Source organism: Gloeophyllum trabeum (assembly GCF_000344685.1).
Source record: "Gloeophyllum trabeum ATCC 11539 unplaced genomic scaffold GLOTRscaffold_00004, whole genome shotgun sequence".
In the NCBI taxonomy this organism is placed as follows: Eukaryota; Fungi; Basidiomycota; class Agaricomycetes; order Gloeophyllales; family Gloeophyllaceae; genus Gloeophyllum; species Gloeophyllum trabeum.
This window is the reverse complement of record NW_006920413.1, coordinates 1149872-1170991: the sequence shown is the minus strand read 5'-3', so window position 1 is coordinate 1170991 and position 21120 is coordinate 1149872. Positions and strand designations below refer to the sequence as shown.

Below are 21120 nucleotides of genomic sequence, written 5' to 3'. Positions count from 1 at the left end.
GCTAATCGCGACTATGGCGTTCGTCAGCTTCCGGACGCTCTATCGCCAAGTGAGTTGCTTGGCTTTGCCCACTTGCCTACCCTTTTACGAACAATTTCTGCTAAAGAGTGTCGGGCAAGCTTTGGCGTCAGTTCTGGAAAATGGGGGAGACGTGAGTTACGTGTAGGTTCAGGATGATCGAAGACTGACTGAGTCGAAATCAGACACGTTAATTTCTTGGGAGGCTCCCCCCTGAACCGTCTATCATGGCTGCGGCAGTCCCCAGCATTTCTAAATGCAGTGGCTGCATCACCTGCTGCTCGTTGGCTGGTCTATCAGGGTGGCCAGCCGCTGCTTTCCACGCAGCCAGATGGTCGTACGCGCGGCTTGGCCAGTTTTACCACGAATGATATTCGACCAGTCTTGGGCTCGGATCCTCTCTTCGGCCAAGGACGAAGTGAAGGTGAAACTGCAGCCGTAGACACTCCGGTGTTAGAAGCGGCGCGGCTCCGTGGCGCTCCTATCGTCTTCCTAGGCTTACATGAGCCTGAAGAAAGCAAGAGTGGCGCGCTGCCATCCGCTGAATTCAGCGCCAAGGGTGCAGCTGAAGCCGCTGTCGCGAACATCGAGGGCACGCCATACTTCACCGTGGATGTTACGGACGTCGATGCAGATAAGGTCAAGGATCTCTTAAGCGGTTCCGAAGCGGCTCAAAGGGGAGAGAAACTGGAGTTCAGTGAGCCGCGAGCAGCAATGGGGAGCATGGATATGTTTCAAGCTGCGTTATTTGCTGAGGCGAGAAGTATGGTCGATTGGAACGGTAGAAATAAGGTGGGGGTTTCTTCTTTACATCCACAAAGTATCAATCTCTATATTGGGCCTGTATATGTTGTAGTTCTGCCCGGCTTGTGGATCCCCGGTCTATTCCCTTTGGGCCGGTTGGAAACTCTCATGTTCCTCGTTGTTGCCATGGGCCGACAATGCGGGCAAAAAGCCATGCCCTTCTGCGTGCGTCTCTTTGGTACTCCTTGGTTCCTTTCTGCCCGGTTAATGGCCGCCACAGCAAAGGCTTGCATAACTTTGCGCACCCGCGAACCGACGCCGTCGTTATCATGGCAGTTGTGGACGAATCAGGCGATAAGATTTTATTAGGCCGGAATGTCCGTGTCCACTATCTCCGTGCAGCTGCGTCCTGAAGCTCACTTCAGTTGTAGAAGAAATTCCCCGATAAATTTTATTCTACACTCGCCGGATTCATAGAACCAGGAGAATCGTTCGAAGATGCCGTCAAACGAGAGATATGGGAGGAGGCCGGCGTAAAGGTTTGGAACGTCAAGTACCACTCAATTCAGCCTTGGGTACTGTGGATTTTACCCTAGAGATTTTTCTGAGTCTGACTAAGTTGGACAGCCATATCCTGCCAATTTGATGGTGGGCTTCTATGCCTTCGCAGATCCGTCATCGCCCATTCGAGTAGATTTGGATAACGAGTTGGAAGGTATGTGGAATTACAAGAGGCTTATACGATCAAGGCCGTGGTTCCATGCCTCGTTTCTATCCTATGTCGTAATTATTAACTCCCTTCTCTTCCTGTTGTCTAGATGCCCGTTGGTTCACCCGCGCCCAGATCTTAGAAGTTTTAAGCCACCCAGATGGCGCAAACTTCAGTCGCAAAGACTATCGTCGAATGGCAGATATCCAAGAGAAGCAGAGCAATTTGGAGAACACCCAACAGCAGGGTGCCGCTGCTCTTGCGCATTCCGATCCAAGCATACAACAGAACAAGGCTAAACAACAAGAGATAGAGAAGGAAGTTAGGCAGGGCAACGCGCCGCCGATCAAGGTGCCTCCTAGGACTGCTATCGCTGGTGTCTTGATCAGTGACTGGGCTCACGGGCGCCTGCCTGGTGTTAGTCCATCGGCGAAAGGCAACCTGTAGAATAGGCTTCACGAACAATCTCCGCCTTGTGCTAGATTCCCATGAATGTAACGTGAATTCTCCTTATATGTGCCTGGTGATACGTGTGTACGCCTTGAGGTACCTGCGAGGTGACCAAGGCAATACTGCGGCCTCATGGGGCAGGTGCGGAAGTAATGCATTAGGTTTAAATATGTGTCTATAGATACAGATGCTACTATGGCACAGCACGTCAGAACGAGAACGATAACAACATAAGTATGAACGTATATACAGCAACACTCTCGGCGTGGCGGTGGCACAGGCCCGACATCATTCCATGTCCTCATCTGAGTCATTAATGTACTCTCTGCTCTTTCTGCGACACAGGAGACGGAAGCAGGGCAACGAGACAGATTTTCGTTAGCAACACGCCAGTGTCTAAATGTCAAAGGAAACCTACATCTGTTTCTTTCTTGCGGGTCCGTGTGCACCGTCGGGGTCGTCCTCATCATCATCTCGAACCACTCTCTTTTTGGTGCCGCGCTATCACGAGCGACAATGAGCGATGGGGGGCGGGCGGATAATTGTAGTCCACACACCTTTTTGGTGGTCTTCTCCCCTTCATCTTCACTGAAGAGAGCCTCCTCTTCTTCTTCAGCGACTGCCTCGACGCCATCCGTATCCTTCTCCCTCTTTACCCTTCCTCTCCGCTTCCGTTTCCCATCGTTCGCAGTTTCATCTCCGCTGGTGTCACCCTTCTGCTTCTTGGAAGTCTTGCGGGGCTTCCGTGGTCGATCTATGTCTTCCTCATCGCTGAGATCCTTGACTTGACGACTCCACTCCAAAGCTTGTTCACGCGCCTTCCGGCGCTCTTCCGCAAGCTCCTCAGCTTGTTTACGTAGTCGTTCCATCTCTTCTCGCTTGGTGTTACAATGAGATAATCGTTCCCGCCGCAAGAACCGAACTCACTTACCTCCAACCGTTCCTGCCGTTCCCTCTCCTCCTGTCGCTTCTGCCGCGCAGCAGTCAGCCGAGCCTGAGTCTCAGCCTCATGCTGCCTTTGCTGAGCTAGTTGCTCATCGGCACGCCTCAACATACTATCGCCGTACTTCTTTCTTTGATCTGCGATGTCCTTGCTGTACGGAACTACGGGAGACGGGTCAGACGCTAAAGAAGCGAAAAGCCTTTCGACGATATCAATTTCAGTGCCTCGGAATTACGAACACGGAGATGACGCACTTCTGCGCATGCCCTGCGTGCTCGATTGCGCGCTGCAATTCTTGAAGTGATCGCTTAGTGGTATCCAGGGCGAACATCATTTCGGCGGCTTTCTGCTGTATCATAGCGATGTTGTAGAGAGTAACTTTATCCATCGGTCGTAAATGAAGGGCCTGCAACAGCAAATTACCGCTGGTTATGATAGGGATAAATTGTAGAACACGAGTCATACCTGTTGTGCATAGCGGAGGGCCGTATTCATGGCCTGGAAGGATTGGTCTTTGATAGCTTTCGCGTACCATGACCGGCAGAGACACATCAGGACGGTGACGTCTTGGCCATTGTAGAAGCGTTTAGATGCACTTTCGTACTATGAAATGTCAACGCCAAGGCCGCTAATATGTCATTGAAGTGTACTCACACTCTCGATTGCTCTGTCGAATTCGTCCCGGACGTAGTGGCAGTGGCCAATGTTGACATAAACACTGCCGTCGTTGATGGACTCCCGAACCTTGGCAAAGATATCCAGAGCGTCTCGTGCATTCTTGAAGCGCCTCTGAGCTTCATCACTGCTCGAACCAGGAGGCACCCCACCGGCCAACGAACCCAAAGCATCTTCCGCAGTAACAATTGCCAAGCCTTGCGCTGCGAAAGCACATGTAGGGTCGAGTTGCAATGCCTTCTCGTAGAATTCGGCTGACCGTCGGAAACCTTGTCTGCGTTCCTCGATAGCCTTTGAACCTTGCTCGCGACTTTCCCTAGCCTGGTTATACTGGATCCATCCAGCAGCGCATAAGGAGTATAGGTCGTGCTTGTCATGGTCCTTCAAGGTAGCGAAGATGAACTCCTTAGTTACTTTTGACGACGTCGAGTTGACGAGGAAGTATGTGTAGTATGCCCGGAGGTTCATATTATTGTTTTGTGATGATAGAGCTTGTTTGAGAAGGTCATGAGCCTCGTTTTGCCGATTCATGTCCATCAGCATATGCGCTTGCCGGATTTTCGCTACAAGAAAGTTGAGACGACGATCTTATTTATCGAAGAGGTACAAACCATCGACATATTCGGGATGCCTTGTCAGCAACTTATCGTACGCGTCCTTCGCGAGTTGCTCGTCGCCTTCATCTTCGTATGCCCTTGCCAAGTTGAATAAGATCGAGGTGGACATGCCTTCCCCGACATCCGAAGCAAGCCCCGCGGCACTAGTCAGGGCGCGCTCGTAAGCTAATCTAGCTTCCTCTGGATGTCCATCCAGATGCTGCAACGCTCCCAAGTTATTGAGCAGTCTCGGGTCCACTTGTCCGGTAGATTCGCTAATCCGCAGGGCCTCACGTAGTGCTCGAGCAGTACGATCGAGGTTATCTTCCTGCCACAAGCGTGCCACTTCGGCATGCATGTCCATGTCGTCCTTGATATCGCGTAGCGACCGCGGAAGCGCATTCGCAGAATTACCGTTGAGTGCCGGGCGATCTTCATACAGATGAAGTTCCTTGGCAACACGGTCAAATAGCTCCCGCGCGCGAGCTTTCTCCTTGGCCATGTCTGAGCCTGAGACACCCGGTCGTTGGTGGCTGCGAATCGAAGCGAGCATCACCATCGCCTCCAGAGACTTCTGGGGATTTGGGTGCTGTATCAAGGTGTCCAGTGTATGTATGGCAGCCGGCCATTCATCTAAGGGTATCAAATCAAGTTATCACAGATACCTCGACTATAGAGAGACCGACCATTTAAAAGCTGCATTTGCGCCTGCCCTATAGCAGCAAGGACATGATTTGGATTGCCTTCACTGGCTGCAGAGTAATGTCTGCCTGCTTCCGAGTAGGACCCTTCCGCGTGACAAACACGTCCGGCCCGTATATAACCCTCCGTGAGTATTGAGAGAGTGTCGGCGAATTGGATAGTCCTCTCAGCTAATTTAAGCGACTATGGCGCATCAGTGATTGCAGAAAGTACAGCAGGATCTGACTGGAAGCTTACGCGACCGTAGTTTCCCTTCATCAAAAGTAGCTCGCACAGGGCGTTAGCAGCGGCGGCGCCTCTGTTATTCGCACGGAAAGCTGTTTCGATTAGCTTGGTGCCCGTGACGAGAGCCTGAGTCCGTTCGGTGACCTCCTTGCTCTCGTCTTTACTGGTATTTACCGCTTCCAAGCCTAGAAGGAGCTGGGCAGCCCACCCGTCCGGGTACTACGAAACGCTTATAGTGAGTGCGTGACAAGGCACTGTTCTTTAACATACAAGATCAACGCTCCGCTGCCAAGCAGCCTTCGCCTTTTCCTTATGATTCATGGCCCAGAGACATAAACCGATGCCTATACGAGGGTCCGGTAGACAATGGGGATTTAGCTGTAGAACTTGCTGGAATAACTTCAAAGCTTGAGGATATTGCCGGCGTGCGTAGAGAATACGTGCCTGCACTGCATCAAGCAGACGCACCACAAACATATATGAAGGGACATACCTTGCCAAGTAACGCTACGACATTGGTAGGTTTTTGTACTAGTACACCCTCAAAAGTACGCAGCGCATCATCCAGTGAACGGGTGGCAAGCTGCTGAATGCCTAAAGAGCGATACAGTTCGGCAGGAAGCTTGCAAGGCACTGAGTCATGCTGCGTACCTCTAGTCAAAAAAGCTAAAGTGGGGTCGAAGTCCTGCCCAGATTCCGCGACAGCTCTCTCACTGGAGTTGAGCATTTGAGCAGACTCGCGATAGTGATCTGCCTTCGCTTTCTCCTTTGACATGTCATCCTGCCGAGCGTGAGGTAGAATGATCTTAGGTGCATTGCGCGCCCGCGCAATTTGGACGTTGGCTAACAGAGAATATACCGGTGGTAATGACGAAGTCGCTCCATGATCCCGAAATGCTGTCGAACCCGAAATGAGATTGCGAATAACAGTAAATGATTATGTAGCACACATTCGACAGCCGCCTGCCCTATCTTCTCTGCAGCATCCAAGTAGCCCTTCCGCCAATACTCGCTGGCGAGCTTAGTCCAGACCCAGACTTTACATTGCCCCTCCTTCAGTAAATCAAGGACGTCGGTTGGATCAGAGTCGAGGTTGTCCAATTCGACCGTAATAGTTTCTTGGCCAAGCTCAATGTCGACGGACCTCCCGGCCCCCGATGATGTGAGACCGTTCATCTTGGACAATCGCAGACTCGTTGTACCGTCACGTCAGAATCAGCGATCCAGGCCCTAGTCGGTAGTGGAAAGAACTATAAAATTCTCATAGACACCAGATGCGCAAGGTTGTGGCCACAGGCCAGGCTGTAAACAACTTGAAACCGGACGCGCTGTGGCTCCCGGAGTCCGCCCTTGTTTGCGCGTATTTGGAAACCTGTACCATTGCGCGCGACACGGCGACGACGACGACGGGTAGCCACGAAAGCGGTGATCTTGTACTGTCTCCTGAAAGGTCAGTGTGACTACTCGTCGTTCCGTCCTGAGAGTACCCATTACCCCCTATTGCAGGGAGCACTGTGGCATCTTCAGGCGCCGCACCTATTGTTTGAAACGACTTTCACCTCCGACTTCGGGATATCCGGGCAGAGCCTTGGCGTCGTGCATGTTGGACGCTTTGAAGAGAGCACCCGCGAGCGACTTTTTCCGTACTGCTCCAAACCCGACTGTCATCATCCCCTACCTGCCCCAAACTTGGCCATTCACCGTTGACCGGACCACCACCACTTGCCACGCCACGTTGACCCCTTATGACAGTCACTCAAAGGAAAAAGCCCAATAATGCGGAGGATTTCCAGAGTATGTCGTCCCTCACTGACATGCCAATCCGCTGCCTAGCCTGATTTCTCACGCTGTGGCTTGGCCTTGTGTTAGTTGTGAATGAGCCTGGCGTGCAAATAGAATGCGACGGGTGCGCCTGTGATCTTACGCATTCCGTGCGGATACGATGCGCCGCTCCTGAGTGCGAGAGAGGGGACGGTGTGGATATCTGTCCGTCTTGCTTTTGTAATGGCAAGGAATTCCGGAAGCACAAGAAGGATCATCCATATCGCGTTATTGTACGTTCCGATGCTAGTCTGTGGCATCTGTAACGTCCCTGATTATATGCCTAGGAACTACACTCATATCCGATATTCTCAGAAGATTGGGGAGCAGACGAGTGCGTTCTGACGTAAAAAAAAATAAGATAATGTTGTCTCATAGAAGGGTCACCACAGGGAACTGCTATTGCTGGAGGGTATATCCCTACAGGGACTTGGGAATTGGCAAGCCATCGCCGAACACGTCGGCACTCGCACAAAGGAGGAAGTCGAACAGCATTACAATTCGGTATATGTAGACTCGCCGAATTGGCCTCTTCCGGTCAGTCCGTATCGAAGCTGTTTACTTTCCGTTGGCTGACTAGTAATGGTAGCGGTTGGACCGCGAGTTCGACGTTGACCCGGCTGAGTTTCAAGAACGTAAGCGGCGGCGAATATCCGCTATGCCTACCACCATCCCCGCACCGGCGAAGCCCGTTACCTCGGCACCCGGTGTACATGAAGTTGCCACATTCTTGCCCGGCCGTCTAGAGTTTGAACACGAACTTGACAATGAGGCAGAAGATCTAGTCAAAGATCTCGAATTCGCGGTCTGTTTAGAATATGGCGGCGATGAAATACCCGAGGATGAGCATGATCCGGATGTCTGCGCCAGAATAAAGCTCGGAAATGAGAAACGGGGTATTATAAACCCCAGTGGAAAGGGCTTGCCCAATGCTACCTCTCAGAAGCTGCCAAATGGCCACGGACATCCGGGGACCAACGGAGATGTCAAAAAAAATGGTAGTCAACCGCCCAAGTCGGAGGATGGCCAGGCTGAACAGGCGGCTGATGAGGAGGGTGAAGCAGAGGAACAAACTCAGCCTCCACCGTTCGAAACCAGAGAGTCCCTAGCATTCAAATTGACACTTTTAGAAATGTACAGCCAACGCGTCCAGAGGCGGCGCGAAGCGAAGGCACTCATGTTCGATAGAGGCTTGCTCGATTATAAAAAGGTTTGTCCTCGTATTTTCGGGTTGTTCCCTGGTTTAATCTCTAGATCAGATGCAAGCCAATGATAAGAAGCGGCCCCGAGAAGAGAAAGAGATTATCCAGAGGTTGCGGCCATTTGCCAAGCTCCAGACGGCCCAAGACTTCGAGGAGTTTGTCACTGACATGCTTTGTGAGTTCCTACGCACGGAAGGGCGCCTGTTATAGTCTGAACTCGCCTCACAGATGAACATACACTTCGAAGGCGAATACAAGAATTACAACTATATCGAAGATTAGGCCTTCGGACCGCTGCCGATATCGACCAATATGAATTAGATGCTGCTAAGCGGGTGAGTCCGTCTTTGACTACTCTTGACGATCCCACCAGTAATCCCCCTTTCCCCCAGGCTAAGGCAAAGGAAGACTACACCAAGGGGTACTTCCCTCCAGACAGGGTTCAGCAGCTACGGGCTGCCAGCGGGCGTCCGTCCGCAGGGCCTGAAGGGAGACACGGAAGCGTACAGTCATTAGACAGGCGCAGTCGCTCACGAGAGCCGACGCCTAGCCAGCAGGCCTCCGGTTCTCAAACGAGCGTTGCGGGTACATCAGCAGCGCCGCCTGTTCGCAAAGCCCGTAAGTCGAATAATCATAATATTATGTCTCTCAGTCAATCTAATATATCAAATTTTTAGCTGCACCTCTTAACCTGGCCAACAGTCCCTCTCTTCACCTCCTTACTCCCGCGGAGCAGGCGCTCTGCTCATCCCTACGTATCCTCCCGAAGCCGTACCTTGTCATCAAGGAAACGCTTGTCCGAGAGTATGCGCGCCGCGGAGGAAAACTGCGGCGACGAGAAGCACGGGACCTTGTTAAGATCGACGTCAACAAGACGAGCCGCGTATGGGACTTCCTCGTTCAAGCGGGGTATCTTAGGATCGGCCAGGACGCTTCTACTTCACAAGATAACAGGTACGGTTACCTAGCAGACTTACCGCGCCACACGCTGACCCTCTTTGCAGCTCAGCTTCCACGAGTAATCGTGACCCGCAAGGACTAATATCCCCCAAACCCCCAGGTACGAATCTTATCCCGCCCAACGGCGCCCAGCCAGCCACGCCGGCCTCCTCACAATCCTCATCCTCCCTTCAAGCCGGCAACTCCAATTGGCCAGGATAACGACCTCCTGCTATCTGCTCCTCCGCTCCGGTTCATTCCTTATTCTGTATTTTATGCCAGCACTCACCACACTGTATCATACACACCTCATCCATAAGTAGTCCTATGCGCACACGTCGTCGATCCGCTTTCCGCTCTGCACTAGTGTTGTCATGATGTTTAACATACCCGGGTTGCAATGTGTGTACACTACCTAAATTACTGCCCATCATATACATATATTTCTGGGATCCATTTCGCCAATCGGTCATGAAGTCTCGGAGGGCGGATTCGATGACGATGAGAGGAGGTCGTCGATGAGTGAGGGGTTGATGGGGATATCTGCGGCACGCAGGTAGTCGTCGTTCCAGAACTAATCAACAAACGAAGTGACATTTCGTATACGTCAACATCTGAGTACGAGCTGTGTTGCAAGACAAACCTTTGAATAATGCCGGCTCCCCGAATCGCACCTACAAGCCACAAGTCAGCAAACAGAGCTCCACTCGAATTGCGACATCGTCCTCTCACAAAATCGTCACCAGCCGCTGCCCCTCCCTCCAGCCCATCCTCTTCACGAGCTTCACGCACGCGACGAGGTTGCACGCGCTGCTCGACCCGAGGAAGAGGCCGTCGTGCTGCACGAGGTAGCGCGACATCGCCACCGCCTCTTCGTCCGTTATCCTATGTTGATTCATCAATATCCCATAAGCGCATGCATGGGTCAGTGAGGGTTTGAGGGAAGGGCGTACCGGTAGGCGTCGTCGATGTTGGACACCGCGAGCTCGATGTTGTTCGTCATGCGATTGTTCCCGCTGCGCATCAAACCAGGCTCAATACAGTAGAGACATGAACAAAAAGGACGATGCTCACATCCCCTCCACGACGGTGTCGACCTGGTGCCGCCGCTTCGAGCCTTCTCGCTCCTTCCGGTCATACATCACCCCGTGTTTTATCTGCCGTCCAGTGTTATCGTTCCCGCGCAGACCAGTACCAACCGAACGACTGACCTTGTTGTACAGCCCGCTGCCCTCGGGGTCGGCGAGGACGACGAGGATATTTTCGTCCATCGACTTAAGGAACTGGCCTGTGCCTGCGATGGTACCCCCAGTACCTACAGAAGAAGAAGAAGAAGAAGCGGTGAATTCGACCGAGTGCCCGAGTGCTACCAACTAACCTGCCCCAGAGACGAACGCGTCCACCCTCCCGTTCGTCTGCCTCCAAATCTCCGGGCCGGTGCCCTCTAGATGCGCATAGTAATTGCTCATATTCTATCACCCCCGGTCACTTCCCCTCAACCCCGCTTACAATAAAACCGACGCTCACCTCGAACTGGTCCGCGAAGAACCCGCGCGGCTTCAGGCGCAGCTCCGCCTCTTCGCGCAGACTGTCGACGCCGTCGAGTACGTCCTCCGAGGCGGTGGTGGTCACCACGACGCTCGAGGTCGCGGTTTGGATGTGCGGGCGATGGGAGGAGGGGGAGGAAGGGGGCTCGCCGAAGTGGAGTGCTCGTTGGCGGGCGAGGTTCTGATTGCGGGCGTGGGTATGGTATGGAGAGGAGGGAGGGGGAGGGGGACGTACCACGTACTAAGGTGAAGATGTTAGACGGAGTAGGAGAGAAGGGAAGAGGACAGGCGTACTTGTTTCTTGTCCACTATGCTGGCTGGCCGGACCTGTTCGACGTCCGCGCCGAGGCATTTGAGGGCTTGTACTTTTTCTTTCGCGACGTCATCCGGCATGATGATCGCTACAAATCACAGACCATCTGGTCTGTTCTCGGTGTTGAAGTCAAGATGGCAGACTTACTGGCATCGTATCCCCTGGGCCGGATCGGATGTCTGAGTAAAGCAGGATTATGAAAAGAAGGCTCACTTCGCTTTGGCTATCGTAGCGATGGAGATACCGGTCGAGCCGACGGTGCCCTCGAATATCCGTGATCCAGTGTACGGATGGAGATAACCCGCCTGCTCAGCGTCCTCAATCACTGCCAATGCCAAGGTCTCGGTCACGCGGAGAGAGAGAGAATGGTGTGCAAAGATACCCACTTCTCAGTGCAACACGGTCCTTCACACTCCCGCCTGGGTTCAGAAACTGGATTTATTTTGAGTGTTTCTACATAAGTACAGGACTGGAGCAGGTAGGTAGAGGTACAGGACACTGACCTCCGCCTTTCCCAAAATCTCCACACCCAATGCTCGACTTAACGAAGGGATCCTTACGAGCGGCGTGTTCCCTGCTCTCGAGTGTTAGCCCTGCTTCGCAGGTATACAACCCCTGCTCATGATCACCTCTAAAGACTGGTGCATACCTATCAAACCAACCACTCCATCCACAACCTCGTCACTTCGCAGTTCAATGGGCCTTGGCTCAAATTTGTCGTTGACCTCTTCCTTCTTTTTCTCGCGCCTGTACTGCGCAACGGAAGTGGAGGCTAGCGAGAAGGAAATACCGATGATAATGCCGTAGAATATGTGCCTGGAGGATGTTCTGTCCAGAGACCAAGACGGAAGAGAAGAAGGGAGGGATAACCAAGCCATAGCAGATGAGCCAGGCGCAAGTCTGTGTCGCGCTCGCCACAACGTCCCAACGAGGATCTGACGTCACCTAATACCGGAATTTGCCGTGAGATTAGATCGACAATGAAGGATCGGCCACTACTAAAAGCTTAAACGCGTCAAGTGCTTACTCTGAATCGGCACGCTAACATAGACTACAGGCTTGTTAAATATCCTTTGATATATCGAAAGCTTTGGTCGGGCAGTCGTTCGCCCTAGCGTCTTGGCCCCGGATGTATAGCGTCACAAGCCATCACTAAGCGCTTTCCAGCGTCTTCTCAGTTTCAGTGCGTGATGGGTTTCGCCGCAGCACTGTCCTCTGCGACGGTCAGCTGGATATGCCGTCTCATTAATCTCAGGGCCCGCAGGCGAATTCGGAGGGCGAGCAACGTATAAAAGCAGCGGGAATCGGTTGAACGTCCACTGTAGCCGGGTTCGACATGGCTGCTCTCCTTGCAGCCGCCTGCTTACCTGCTCTCGCCCTTGGAGCAACGTTTGACCTCTCCGGGCTTTCCTGGACTCTCAAGAACGCCAACGGGTCCATTGCTATACCTGGCTCTGTCCCGTCTCAGGCGCACTTGGATTTGTTGAAGGCGGGCGTAATATCCGAGCCTTTGCTTGGTATCAATGGTACGTCTCGCAGTGCCCAACTGTCAAGGATATTCTTTTAATAATATGCGTCAGACGACCTTCAACGATGGATTGTGAATGACAACTGGACATACACCGCCGACTTGACGCCCTTCACATCTACTCGCAACCATACCCCGGGAGAACGAGCCCTGTTGGTGTTTTACGGTCTGGATACAATTGCCAACATCGTGCGTGCCTCAGCGACAACCCCCCAGCCGAAACCCACACCTTTCATAGACTTTGGCAGGTAACCCGGTTGCATGGGTCAACAACCAGTTCCGGCAATACATCTTCGACGTGACGGACAAGCTCGCATCCCCGCATGCCGGCGACAAGAACCTCACCGTCGCGTTCGAGTCGGCCTGGTACTACGGGCTAAACGTCACCTCCCGGTCCGACGCCCAGCATTTCCCCGAGGTTATGGGCATCGCCTCTACGGGCGACGTGCGTACACGCCAGCTTTATCCGCGCTTTCGTTGTACTGACGTGGGCGCAGTTCGAGTACCCCGGGGTGCGCGAATATATTCGCAAGACCTCTAGTGACTTTGGGTGGGACTGGGTACGTCGCTGCCCGATCGCTCGTACCTTACCCAGAGTGACTGTGGAATACTAGGGACCCGCTTTCGTGCCCTCGGGTATATTCAAGCCAGCGTACATCGTCACGCTCCTCGATACCGCCAACGCCACCCAAGCGCTCTCAGGCGCAGACATCGTCTTCCTCGAAGAGTCCTCCATCGACATCTCCAAGCCCCTCGCGGACCCGTCCACGCTCACCTACGACGAATCCGCCGACTGGAACGTCAACGTCACGCTCGCGCTGCGCTCCGCCCTGCCCGTCTCCGCGCCGACCATCACCCTCTCCATCCCCGAGCTCAGCCTCACATCTCAGCCGATTCCCGTGGAGCCCCTCCCGGGCGACGCCGCCGAGGCGAAGTGGGTGAGCGCGCTGTGGAGCGTGCCCGAGGGCGTCCCGCAGCGGTGGTACACGCACGACCTCGCGACGGGGCCGAAGCTGTACAACCTCACCGTCTCCCTCTCCTTCCACCTCCCCGACTCCTCACCGGCGAACATGTCGTTCACGCGCGCGACGGGCTTCCGGACGATCCGCCTCGTGCAGACGGCGTATAGCGCCGAGGAGGTGAAGGAACGCGGGATTACGCCGGGCGATCAGTGGCATTTCGAGATCAACGGGAAGGCCTTTTATGCGAAGGGGACGAATGTGATCCCGTTTGACCCGTTTTATTCGAGGGTGACGACGGAGCAGGTGAGGTGGGTGTTGGAGTCGGCCGTAGCGACCGGTCAGAACATGGTGAGCGGTGTCCAACAACTTGGCCATTATATTCCAGGCCACGCTAATGCCGGTATTTGGTGCAGCTGCGCGTCTGGGGCGGCGGGATCTACCAGCCCTCGTCCGCAGACATCGCAGGCGGGGTATACTCCTTCTACGCGCTCTGCGACGAGCTCGGCCTCCTCGCGTGGTCCGAGCTCATCTTCTCCGACTCGCTGTACCCGCTCAACCCGTGGTTCCTCGAGGGCATCGAGCCCGAGGTCCGGCAGAACGTGCGCCGCGTGAACGCGCACCCGAGCATCGCGCAGTGGGCGGGCGGGAACGAGATTGAGGGGATCGTCATGGTTGTGCGGGAGTTGCTGCCGAATGGGACGTATTATCTTGATCAGGTGTGTCTGTGTCGGTCGGGATGGGGGTGTGGGGATGGGGAACATGGAGGCTGATGGGGTTGGTGGTAGTTCGTGACGCTGTTCCAGGATTTTTTGCATGGGATAGTGACCTCGGAGACGGATGCGGTAAGTGTTGGAGTTCGACGGGTCTTTAGAACCACTGAAACGTTACTGAAGGTCGCGTATACGGATTGTTCTACGACTACGGGAGTCCTGAGCCTCGACCCATACGCTCTCCGGTTCTTGAACGAGACGCCGAGCTATATCTACGGCAACGCTGGTACGTTGCCTGACAATACTAGTGCTTACATCGTGTCTCACTGGCTTTGGTAGAGCGGTACATCTACGATGCGTCGCAAGCATTCAATCTCAGTACCTTCCCCGTCGCCAGGTAATTGCGCTGACTCCAGTTCCTGTTTACCTCGTGCTGATATGCAGATAGGTTCGTCAATGAGTTCGGCTTCCACTCAATGCCGTCTTTCTACAGCTGGGAAGAGGTCCTGGAGAACCCCGAAGACTTCAACTTCAACTCGACAGTCGTGATGTCTCGCGACCACCACCCCCCAGCGACCAACCTGTCCTTCCCCAACCCGAACGCTCCTCAAGGCCAATATCAGATGACACAAGGCGTCGAGCTCTGGCTGCCCACACCTGGCACCTCCGACTCGAACCAGACGTTTGCGCAGTGGTGCTACAGCACGCAGGTATTCCAGTCTATGACCGTCGCAGCCCAGATCGCGTGGTACCGCCGCGGGGCTGGGATGGGCGAGAATAACCTCGGGAGTCTCGTTTGGCAGATGAACGACATTTGGCAGGGCGTCAGCTGGTCTGCGGTGGAGCACTCTGGGCGGTGGAAGGTCCTCAACTATCAGTTGGCCAATGTCTATAGCCCGGTCATCGTCAGTTCCTTCTGGACGCCTGAGAACGAGACTCTGGATGTGATGGTCACTTCCGACCGCTGGACTGATGTTTCAGGGACCGCTCAGTTGACGTGGTTCGACTGGTCCGGGAAGGAGCTGAACTCGACATCCTATGACTTTACCGTCCCCTCGTTGAATAACACCGTTCTTCTGAGCGCTACCGGCCTGAGCAACATCCTCCCGGCCGGCTCCCAGGTCAACGATGTCTTCCTTTGGATGAATCTGACGGCACAATTAGACAACCAAACAGTCACCAATGAGCAATACGTGAGGTTTGACATCCCTCAGCCGGCTATGTATATTGATCTCTGCTTTCAGTTTACTCCCGCATCTCTGGCGGATGCTACTTTAGTCGATCCGAAGATTCGCGTGACTGCTCACGACAATTATACTTTTGAGCTTTCCGCCCAGGGCGGCGCCGCTCCCTGGACATGGATCGACCATCCAGCCGGTACCGTTGGCCATTTTGTCGATTCCGCGACAGGTCTGCCGTTGAATGGATTCTACCTCATTCCAGGCAGGGATCGCACAGGTATTGTAGTATTGCTATTCACCAGAAAATTGAGTGTCACTGATTCTGCGAACAGTCCAATTCTTGCTGAACCCAGCACTTTCCAAATCGCAAAAACCTGACCCGGCTGCTTTCGTGGTGAGGTCCGTATGGAATAATACCCACATCTAGTTCGCGGCCGGTAGGCCACTATATTATTTACAGCAGGTAGTCCTTCATTCCGGAAAAGACTGGTACTGGCCTAGATTACAGACACTTGAACTCTCATTTGCTGAGCATTCTTTATACCACACAGCTATATATAATCAAAAAGGATTTATTATACTTCAGGATGTGGGACGAGACCGAGTAGTGTTGCAGGCCTGTTGAGTTGTCAAGGTCCAACCGTAGGGATGCGATCTTTGCCTCCCGCGAACCGTGCAGACGCAGGCGGGACGCCGGCATTGTGGTGATGCGGACAGGCACTCGATCCAGGATCTACGAAACCCGTGAACGTCTTGAGGACAGGTCGGGGTTTGCGGGCAGTTAATGGTTACTGCTGTGTGCGCTATCATGACCAAAGTCCTGAAGAGTTCGTGGGGCAGCGATGAATAAATACAGCGGTGGGAACTCACTTCCACGAAAGACCCAATGCTGTACGATCTGACATGCATGGGTACGCACACGGACCGTCGCGATGCGACGATCCCGTCAGGAAGGCCGCTGAAACTACGAACAATACGACGTGCCGTCGAGCTTACAGCGATTATTAATCTGGCTGTCAAACAACACACGTGCAGGAACAGGTGCCACATTGAAAATCCAGTTCTGTTGAGTACCTACCTGGTGCTCAAGGCACGAGACTTGACAGTGAAATTCCAGGATTTCACCGTAAGCATGTCGTCCGCGGAGTTCGGACTTGCGCCATTAACACTGTGGCTACGATGAACCATAACCCGAACGTTGGAATGAAGATACACAGGGCGGGGCCATGTGCGCTGATGGGATATCAAACTCGTGTTCTGCTTATCTCCCACTAATTCCTCCGCGAGAGACAAGCGAAATTGTATCCAACATGTAGCAGTGCGATGAATGATGATGCTTATCGGTCTATAACTTGAGGCCATGATGTGGATCGACCAGAGGATAGGGGCGCTTTGGCTAGTCCTTGCGATATTTTACGTCCGACGGCTTGCAAGCATCATGCTTCTGTCAGCCAAGTGTGCATACGGTATGAGGATCCAGTTACGGCCCGAATACCTCAGTGAGCCAGCCTGACCCCGAGACTTTGCCCTTCGAAGATTGCACCAGAAGCGCGCGGGACTCGGAGCAGGGTCGTTCAGGGGGAGGCTACGAAAACCGCTTTACACGGATATACGCTGTCAGCTACTGGTGGTCCAATCGTTAAAACTAAAACTCACAATTACGAACGAACTTGGGACAGCTCGCCGGAAGGAGTGCCGTACTTACAGCTGTATGGGGCCGCTGGTGGTAGGACGACTGTCACCGGAAGCGGATCTGAATATTGTGGCATACCACTATCATCAAGGTACCGGTCGATGTCGTCAACACGACTACTCCTACTTGCACCCTAGAAGTAGCAGTGGAGTATGTCATTCCGAGGTCATGATCATTAGGTGGAGGATGCGTAACCGGGTATTTCTCCGTGAGCCAATAGAGAAATAGAGATCACTCCCCTGGGCGCTCAAGTACTTAGGGGTCGTCACCTACTAATGATGGTTGAACGTATGCACGTGCCGTATGCTGGTCAATCGATGCTAAGCGTTTGAGTGCTAAGATGCTTCTGGGGACAATGAAGCTTCTGGTATTGGCGTGGGCGAGCTTACTGCCTCACTTGACCCGCACGTGCTGACATGATTATACAGAGTGAGCGACATGATCCGGATACCAAAGGCCATTAAATTAAAATGAACGACATACGACAAGCTTCAGGATATCGGTCCTTTAGGGTGATATGCAAAGGTGTCCACGGCCGCTCTCTCCCCAATATCACCGATGTAACATGAAAGTATTCTTGGTACTTGAGCCATCGGGCAGATGCCATACCAGCAGTTTCACAAAGCACAGCGGGATGCCGTGTTCGTCTTAACGGGTCCCTGGCGTTCCCGCTAGAACCTCCCGCTGGCCTTTCCGGGGAGTCATGGCAATCTAGTCCCTCCGGCACACAGTCTTCGGCAACTTTCTGATTCTCCTGTTTGCCGGACAGTTCGCAAATCGGGAACAAGGCGTAAACTAGTCCTTCCCCGAAAGGGACTAGCCTTGTGACTTGGTCTTCAAGAGAGTTCAGATGGCTACAAAGATCCCATTCGTTCTTGGTTGAATGTGCCGAAGGCCCTGTAACAGCGAGAGCACACACATTAAACTCTATCGCTTCGTGATTTCCCGATCCATACTTTCAGCTCCTGTACTCACGTCCAACCAATGTCTGGCTTTATCCTCGGGCAGAAGCCTAGTTGTAGAATGAACGGTCGCATTTATGTCCCTTACAGTAGCACTTGAATGATCTGCGAGCCAATTGGGGGGTATCGCATATTCCTGGTTAGCTAGCAGGAGCTATATCGGGTGGATCATACCGCCAAGACAGATGAAGCTTTGATTGAGCTAGTTGCGCAACATTACCTCCGCATTATAGTGTGTGCAAAGGAGTATATTTCCACCGCCACGAAATTAGCGCAGGTGTACCATGGAGTCGTCACAGGAGTGGTTGATCAACGCATGATTACTGCAGCAAAAACAGACTTTTAAGACTGAAATGTAAGTCCACAGCGAGCATGGGATGGAAAGAACGATACAACTGTCCGTGGGTTGCAGCTCCACCGTACTCCTATCACGAAGTTCCCGAAAAAAGTTCCATTGGAACCGCGCGTCTATCGGGAACTGATGCAAAACGATGGTAGCAGATGAGCGATGGACGAGACGCACGAGATAGACCACGTTTTTCCCCAGCATCGCGGACGCAGGGAAGTCTTGGGCATGTTTCGCATTCCAATCATCCTAGTTCCGCTAGTCTGGTTCCAGTGTCTGCGAACTTCATGCGAGGGCCAGAATCGGGGATTGCAGACAAAGCCCCAATGTAGTTTATTAGTATGCATCAGCCCCCAGTCATTACCTTGCTGTAGGAAGCAGCACAGGAATTCCTCACTTTTTCTGGAAATAATCTACCGCTCACAAGTGCACAGAGAGGGGAGGACGTAAGTCTACGACAGCTAACTGCCAATGGCGAACTTAGTCCCGTCGAGAAGCGCCCATAAAGACGAAGCACAGCCCAATATGGAAAGCATGCGTGCCGCGTCGCGACGTGTTCCTCCCAGCGTCCACACTGTCCGACATACACGGCGCGCCCTGCTCTTGCCATCACCGTGCTTCGTCTTATACCACTTCAGAACGTCAAACATTACCGATACACGACTGCTACGTCTGCCCATACTAGCCAGCGATGCATAGCCTGTATGCTCGGTTGAATAACTTCTCGGCCTTCCTCTCGTCATGCCTGATGGGACTCCTGGCCGCGATCGCGCTCTCCTCGTTCCTATTCACCGCAGAGCCCAAGGGAGAGCTGACTCTGGCCTCAGTTAAAGTGTATGCATCTCATTCCGAATGCACCTCTGCGCGAGCGGGTCACGTTCCGTACGCACACCCGTGCTGTATCGGCGTACCGCCTTTCCGCGCGGGTGAAGGCTGTCACGCTTCTTGGTCTCGTGGCCCCCCTTCCATGGATGTTTATTGGCTGTTATAAGTCTAATACCGTGGCTGCTGTGCATAGATTTCCAGGCAGCTCACGGCGCATGCCGACCGTGAAACAAGAATTCACCTTCGTAAACTTTAATATCAGCGCAGGTACGTTCGATGCTTCCAGTACCCCTATGTTGGATTATGAACTTCCTATACCTTCCTTTCTAGACCTTACCCCTTTGTTCCACTGGAATACCAAGCAGCTGTTCGTGTACCTCCAGGCGGAATATGTGGATTCGAAAGGCGTACGTTTCTCCCCTCGCTCCCTCGCGATGTCATAATCCCGCCACCTCCCTTTGATTGTGCGCCCAGCCATCCCCCGATATCCCCGACTACGCCCCACTTTCATCTTGTTCTCGGGCTGGGTCCTCATACTCTCATTTTGGCAGGTTCAAAATGATGTAGTCCTTTGGGACAGCATCATCCGGCGGAAGCAAGACGCCGTGCTGAATATAGCGGGAAGGAACAAGTACGTCTTCCGTGACCTGTCTCGATCCTTCAGGTACGTTGGATCCGGGCTCGTTTTTCTTTCATTAAAGGCTTCGACCTATTGTCATACAAGAGGACAATCTCCCCTCTTCGGCCGCTCCTCTATTGGATGATATCATGCTGACGTGTGCCCATACAGAAATGCGCAGGCAGCGAATTACACTCTTCGCTACAACCTTATGCCCTACGTTGGCGTCCTTACCTATGGCGAGGCCGGAAGGACGTCAGAACCTGTACCCTTCCCGGAGCCTGAAACTGTATCGTAGATAAGGCTGATGATGATGATGATGAGTGAAAAAGCAAATGCACGAAGCTTTGTTGTACCAGTTCTTCCTGTCACAATAAAGGGCGCGTGTGGGCGTGCTGAGGCTTTGCACTGATCATCAGCGTGCGACTATCGGAATGCTTTGTTGTTGTATCAGGCTGTAATCAGTCAGTCAGCGTACATGCATTTTACACATGTACGTCGTTTAGCCATTCTTCTGTGGGCTCCAGCGACTAAAAATATGCTTTGCTGCCATTCCAGGCTTGCATCAGGATTGGCGTCTTCATAATCGACGGTGCGCAGCAAGGTGCAGCACGTTGCAGGTGGTATACCTGGCCTGTTCACTGAGATTCGCCGATGCTTCGAAGCCTGCCACAAGTCCGAACGCACCCCCGAATGCCCATCGCTCGGAGGTTCATACAACTTTAAAAGCCCGATTCGACCCAGCGATGCCCTCCTTGAGGGGCCGACCGACCGCGGAAATATACAGTGGTGCGCGGTGCCTTGTTCATGCGGGAAGCGTGGCAACCGCGACTGAGCCAGGAAAAGAAGTGTCTGAGGAGGTGCTGGGTACACGAGTAAGAATCTGATATGCCCGTTCCGGTATGGTTTCTCCTGAACAGCCTCCCTTAGGCCCCGGCGCGATCCAATAACAACAGGCGTGCGAGTAATTAAATGCTCGGGCTGCCTGACCCGATTTCTGCGCGTGCAAGTAGTCGTATTCCAAATGACCCGTATCAGTTTAATCGCACTCCTTGGCCGACACATCCATTGTTGCTGATGCAGCAAACTGTCAGTCGTGTACTGGCACGGTTGTCGGGAGCAATTTTATCGCTACGCGACAGCAATCGACGCTAAATGGCTCGCTGAGAAGCGGGTGACGTTAGGATCTTGGCGTAGGACGACGTGATGAGGAATGTACGAGGATCCCAGTAAGAAGTCGAGCTCAGGGTCTGCGCTCGTCTCGGTGCGTCGCCCTGGAAATGCATGCCCGTTCCCGGCGACGCAGACGCATCAGCGAGCATCCTCAGCGAATAAATATACGACAGTTGTCAATCTGACAATGCGGCATAATGCCGTGCAAAATATAAAAGTACTAGCGCAAAGAGACTG

The 21120-nt window shown here is 53.2% G+C and overlaps 6 protein-coding genes across 6 annotated transcripts; 4 read left to right on the top strand and 2 right to left on the bottom strand.

Annotated features, from left to right (window-relative positions):
* Nucleotides 1–13: 13 nt before the first annotated feature.
* Nucleotides 14–1918, top strand: GLOTRDRAFT_127516 (uncharacterized protein; the record flags this gene model as incomplete). Its single annotated transcript, XM_007866542.1, has 8 exons — nt 14–49; nt 120–151; nt 204–810; nt 875–987; nt 1043–1139; nt 1194–1337; nt 1390–1477; nt 1581–1918. 8 exons carry the CDS (start codon nt 14–16, stop codon nt 1916–1918), a joined length of 1455 nt encoding a protein of 484 aa, XP_007864733.1.
* Nucleotides 1919–2335: 417 nt separating this feature from the next.
* Nucleotides 2336–6238, bottom strand: GLOTRDRAFT_127515 (uncharacterized protein; the record flags this gene model as incomplete). The annotated part of the gene is made up of 13 exons (XM_007866543.1): nt 2336–2422; nt 2479–2799; nt 2853–3063; nt 3119–3270; nt 3330–3467; nt 3519–4102; nt 4151–4768; nt 4822–5020; nt 5075–5281; nt 5333–5506; nt 5556–5656; nt 5714–5959; nt 6013–6238. 13 exons carry the CDS (start codon nt 6236–6238, stop codon nt 2336–2338), a joined length of 3264 nt encoding a protein of 1087 aa, XP_007864734.1.
* A 216-nt stretch (nt 6239–6454) lies between these two features.
* On the top strand, nt 6455–9127 carry GLOTRDRAFT_73726 (SWIRM-domain-containing protein; the record flags this gene model as incomplete). The annotated part of the gene is made up of 11 exons (XM_007866099.1): nt 6455–6512; nt 6569–6856; nt 6932–7116; nt 7171–7217; nt 7276–7450; nt 7473–7779; nt 7867–8093; nt 8143–8260; nt 8314–8420; nt 8505–8670; nt 8763–9127. The coding sequence occupies exons 2-11, from the start codon at nt 6808–6810 to the stop codon at nt 9125–9127; spliced, it is 1746 nt and encodes a 581-aa protein (XP_007864290.1). The 5' UTR covers nt 6455–6512; nt 6569–6807.
* GLOTRDRAFT_73723 (PALP-domain-containing protein) lies at nt 8864–11762 on the bottom strand (the record flags this gene model as incomplete). The annotated part of the gene is made up of 17 exons (XM_007866098.1): nt 8864–9039; nt 9090–9598; nt 9668–9698; nt 9757–9909; nt 9978–10040; nt 10099–10181; nt 10236–10339; nt 10403–10496; nt 10552–10593; nt 10633–10752; nt 10807–10812; nt 10866–10972; nt 11032–11045; nt 11098–11209; nt 11271–11316; nt 11388–11461; nt 11534–11762. The coding sequence occupies 16 exons, from the start codon at nt 11760–11762 to the stop codon at nt 9494–9496; spliced, it is 1383 nt and encodes a 460-aa protein (XP_007864289.1). The 3' UTR covers nt 8864–9039; nt 9090–9493.
* A 386-nt stretch (nt 11763–12148) lies between these two features.
* On the top strand, nt 12149–15814 carry GLOTRDRAFT_73719 (glycoside hydrolase). The gene is made up of 12 exons (XM_007866097.1): nt 12149–12410; nt 12465–12601; nt 12651–12857; nt 12910–12972; nt 13027–13722; nt 13788–14090; nt 14160–14216; nt 14268–14370; nt 14424–14481; nt 14533–15277; nt 15329–15542; nt 15598–15814. Exons 1-12 carry the CDS (start codon nt 12221–12223, stop codon nt 15690–15692), a joined length of 2868 nt encoding a protein of 955 aa, XP_007864288.1. The 5' UTR covers nt 12149–12220; the 3' UTR covers nt 15693–15814.
* Nucleotides 15815–18842: 3028 nt separating this feature from the next.
* Nucleotides 18843–20101, top strand: GLOTRDRAFT_58289 (signal peptidase). Its single transcript, XM_007866096.1, has 5 exons — nt 18843–19100; nt 19285–19358; nt 19422–19498; nt 19643–19755; nt 19882–20101. Exons 1-5 carry the CDS (start codon nt 18958–18960, stop codon nt 20006–20008), a joined length of 534 nt encoding a protein of 177 aa, XP_007864287.1. The 5' UTR covers nt 18843–18957; the 3' UTR covers nt 20009–20101.
* Nucleotides 20102–21120: the final 1019 nt, after the last annotated feature.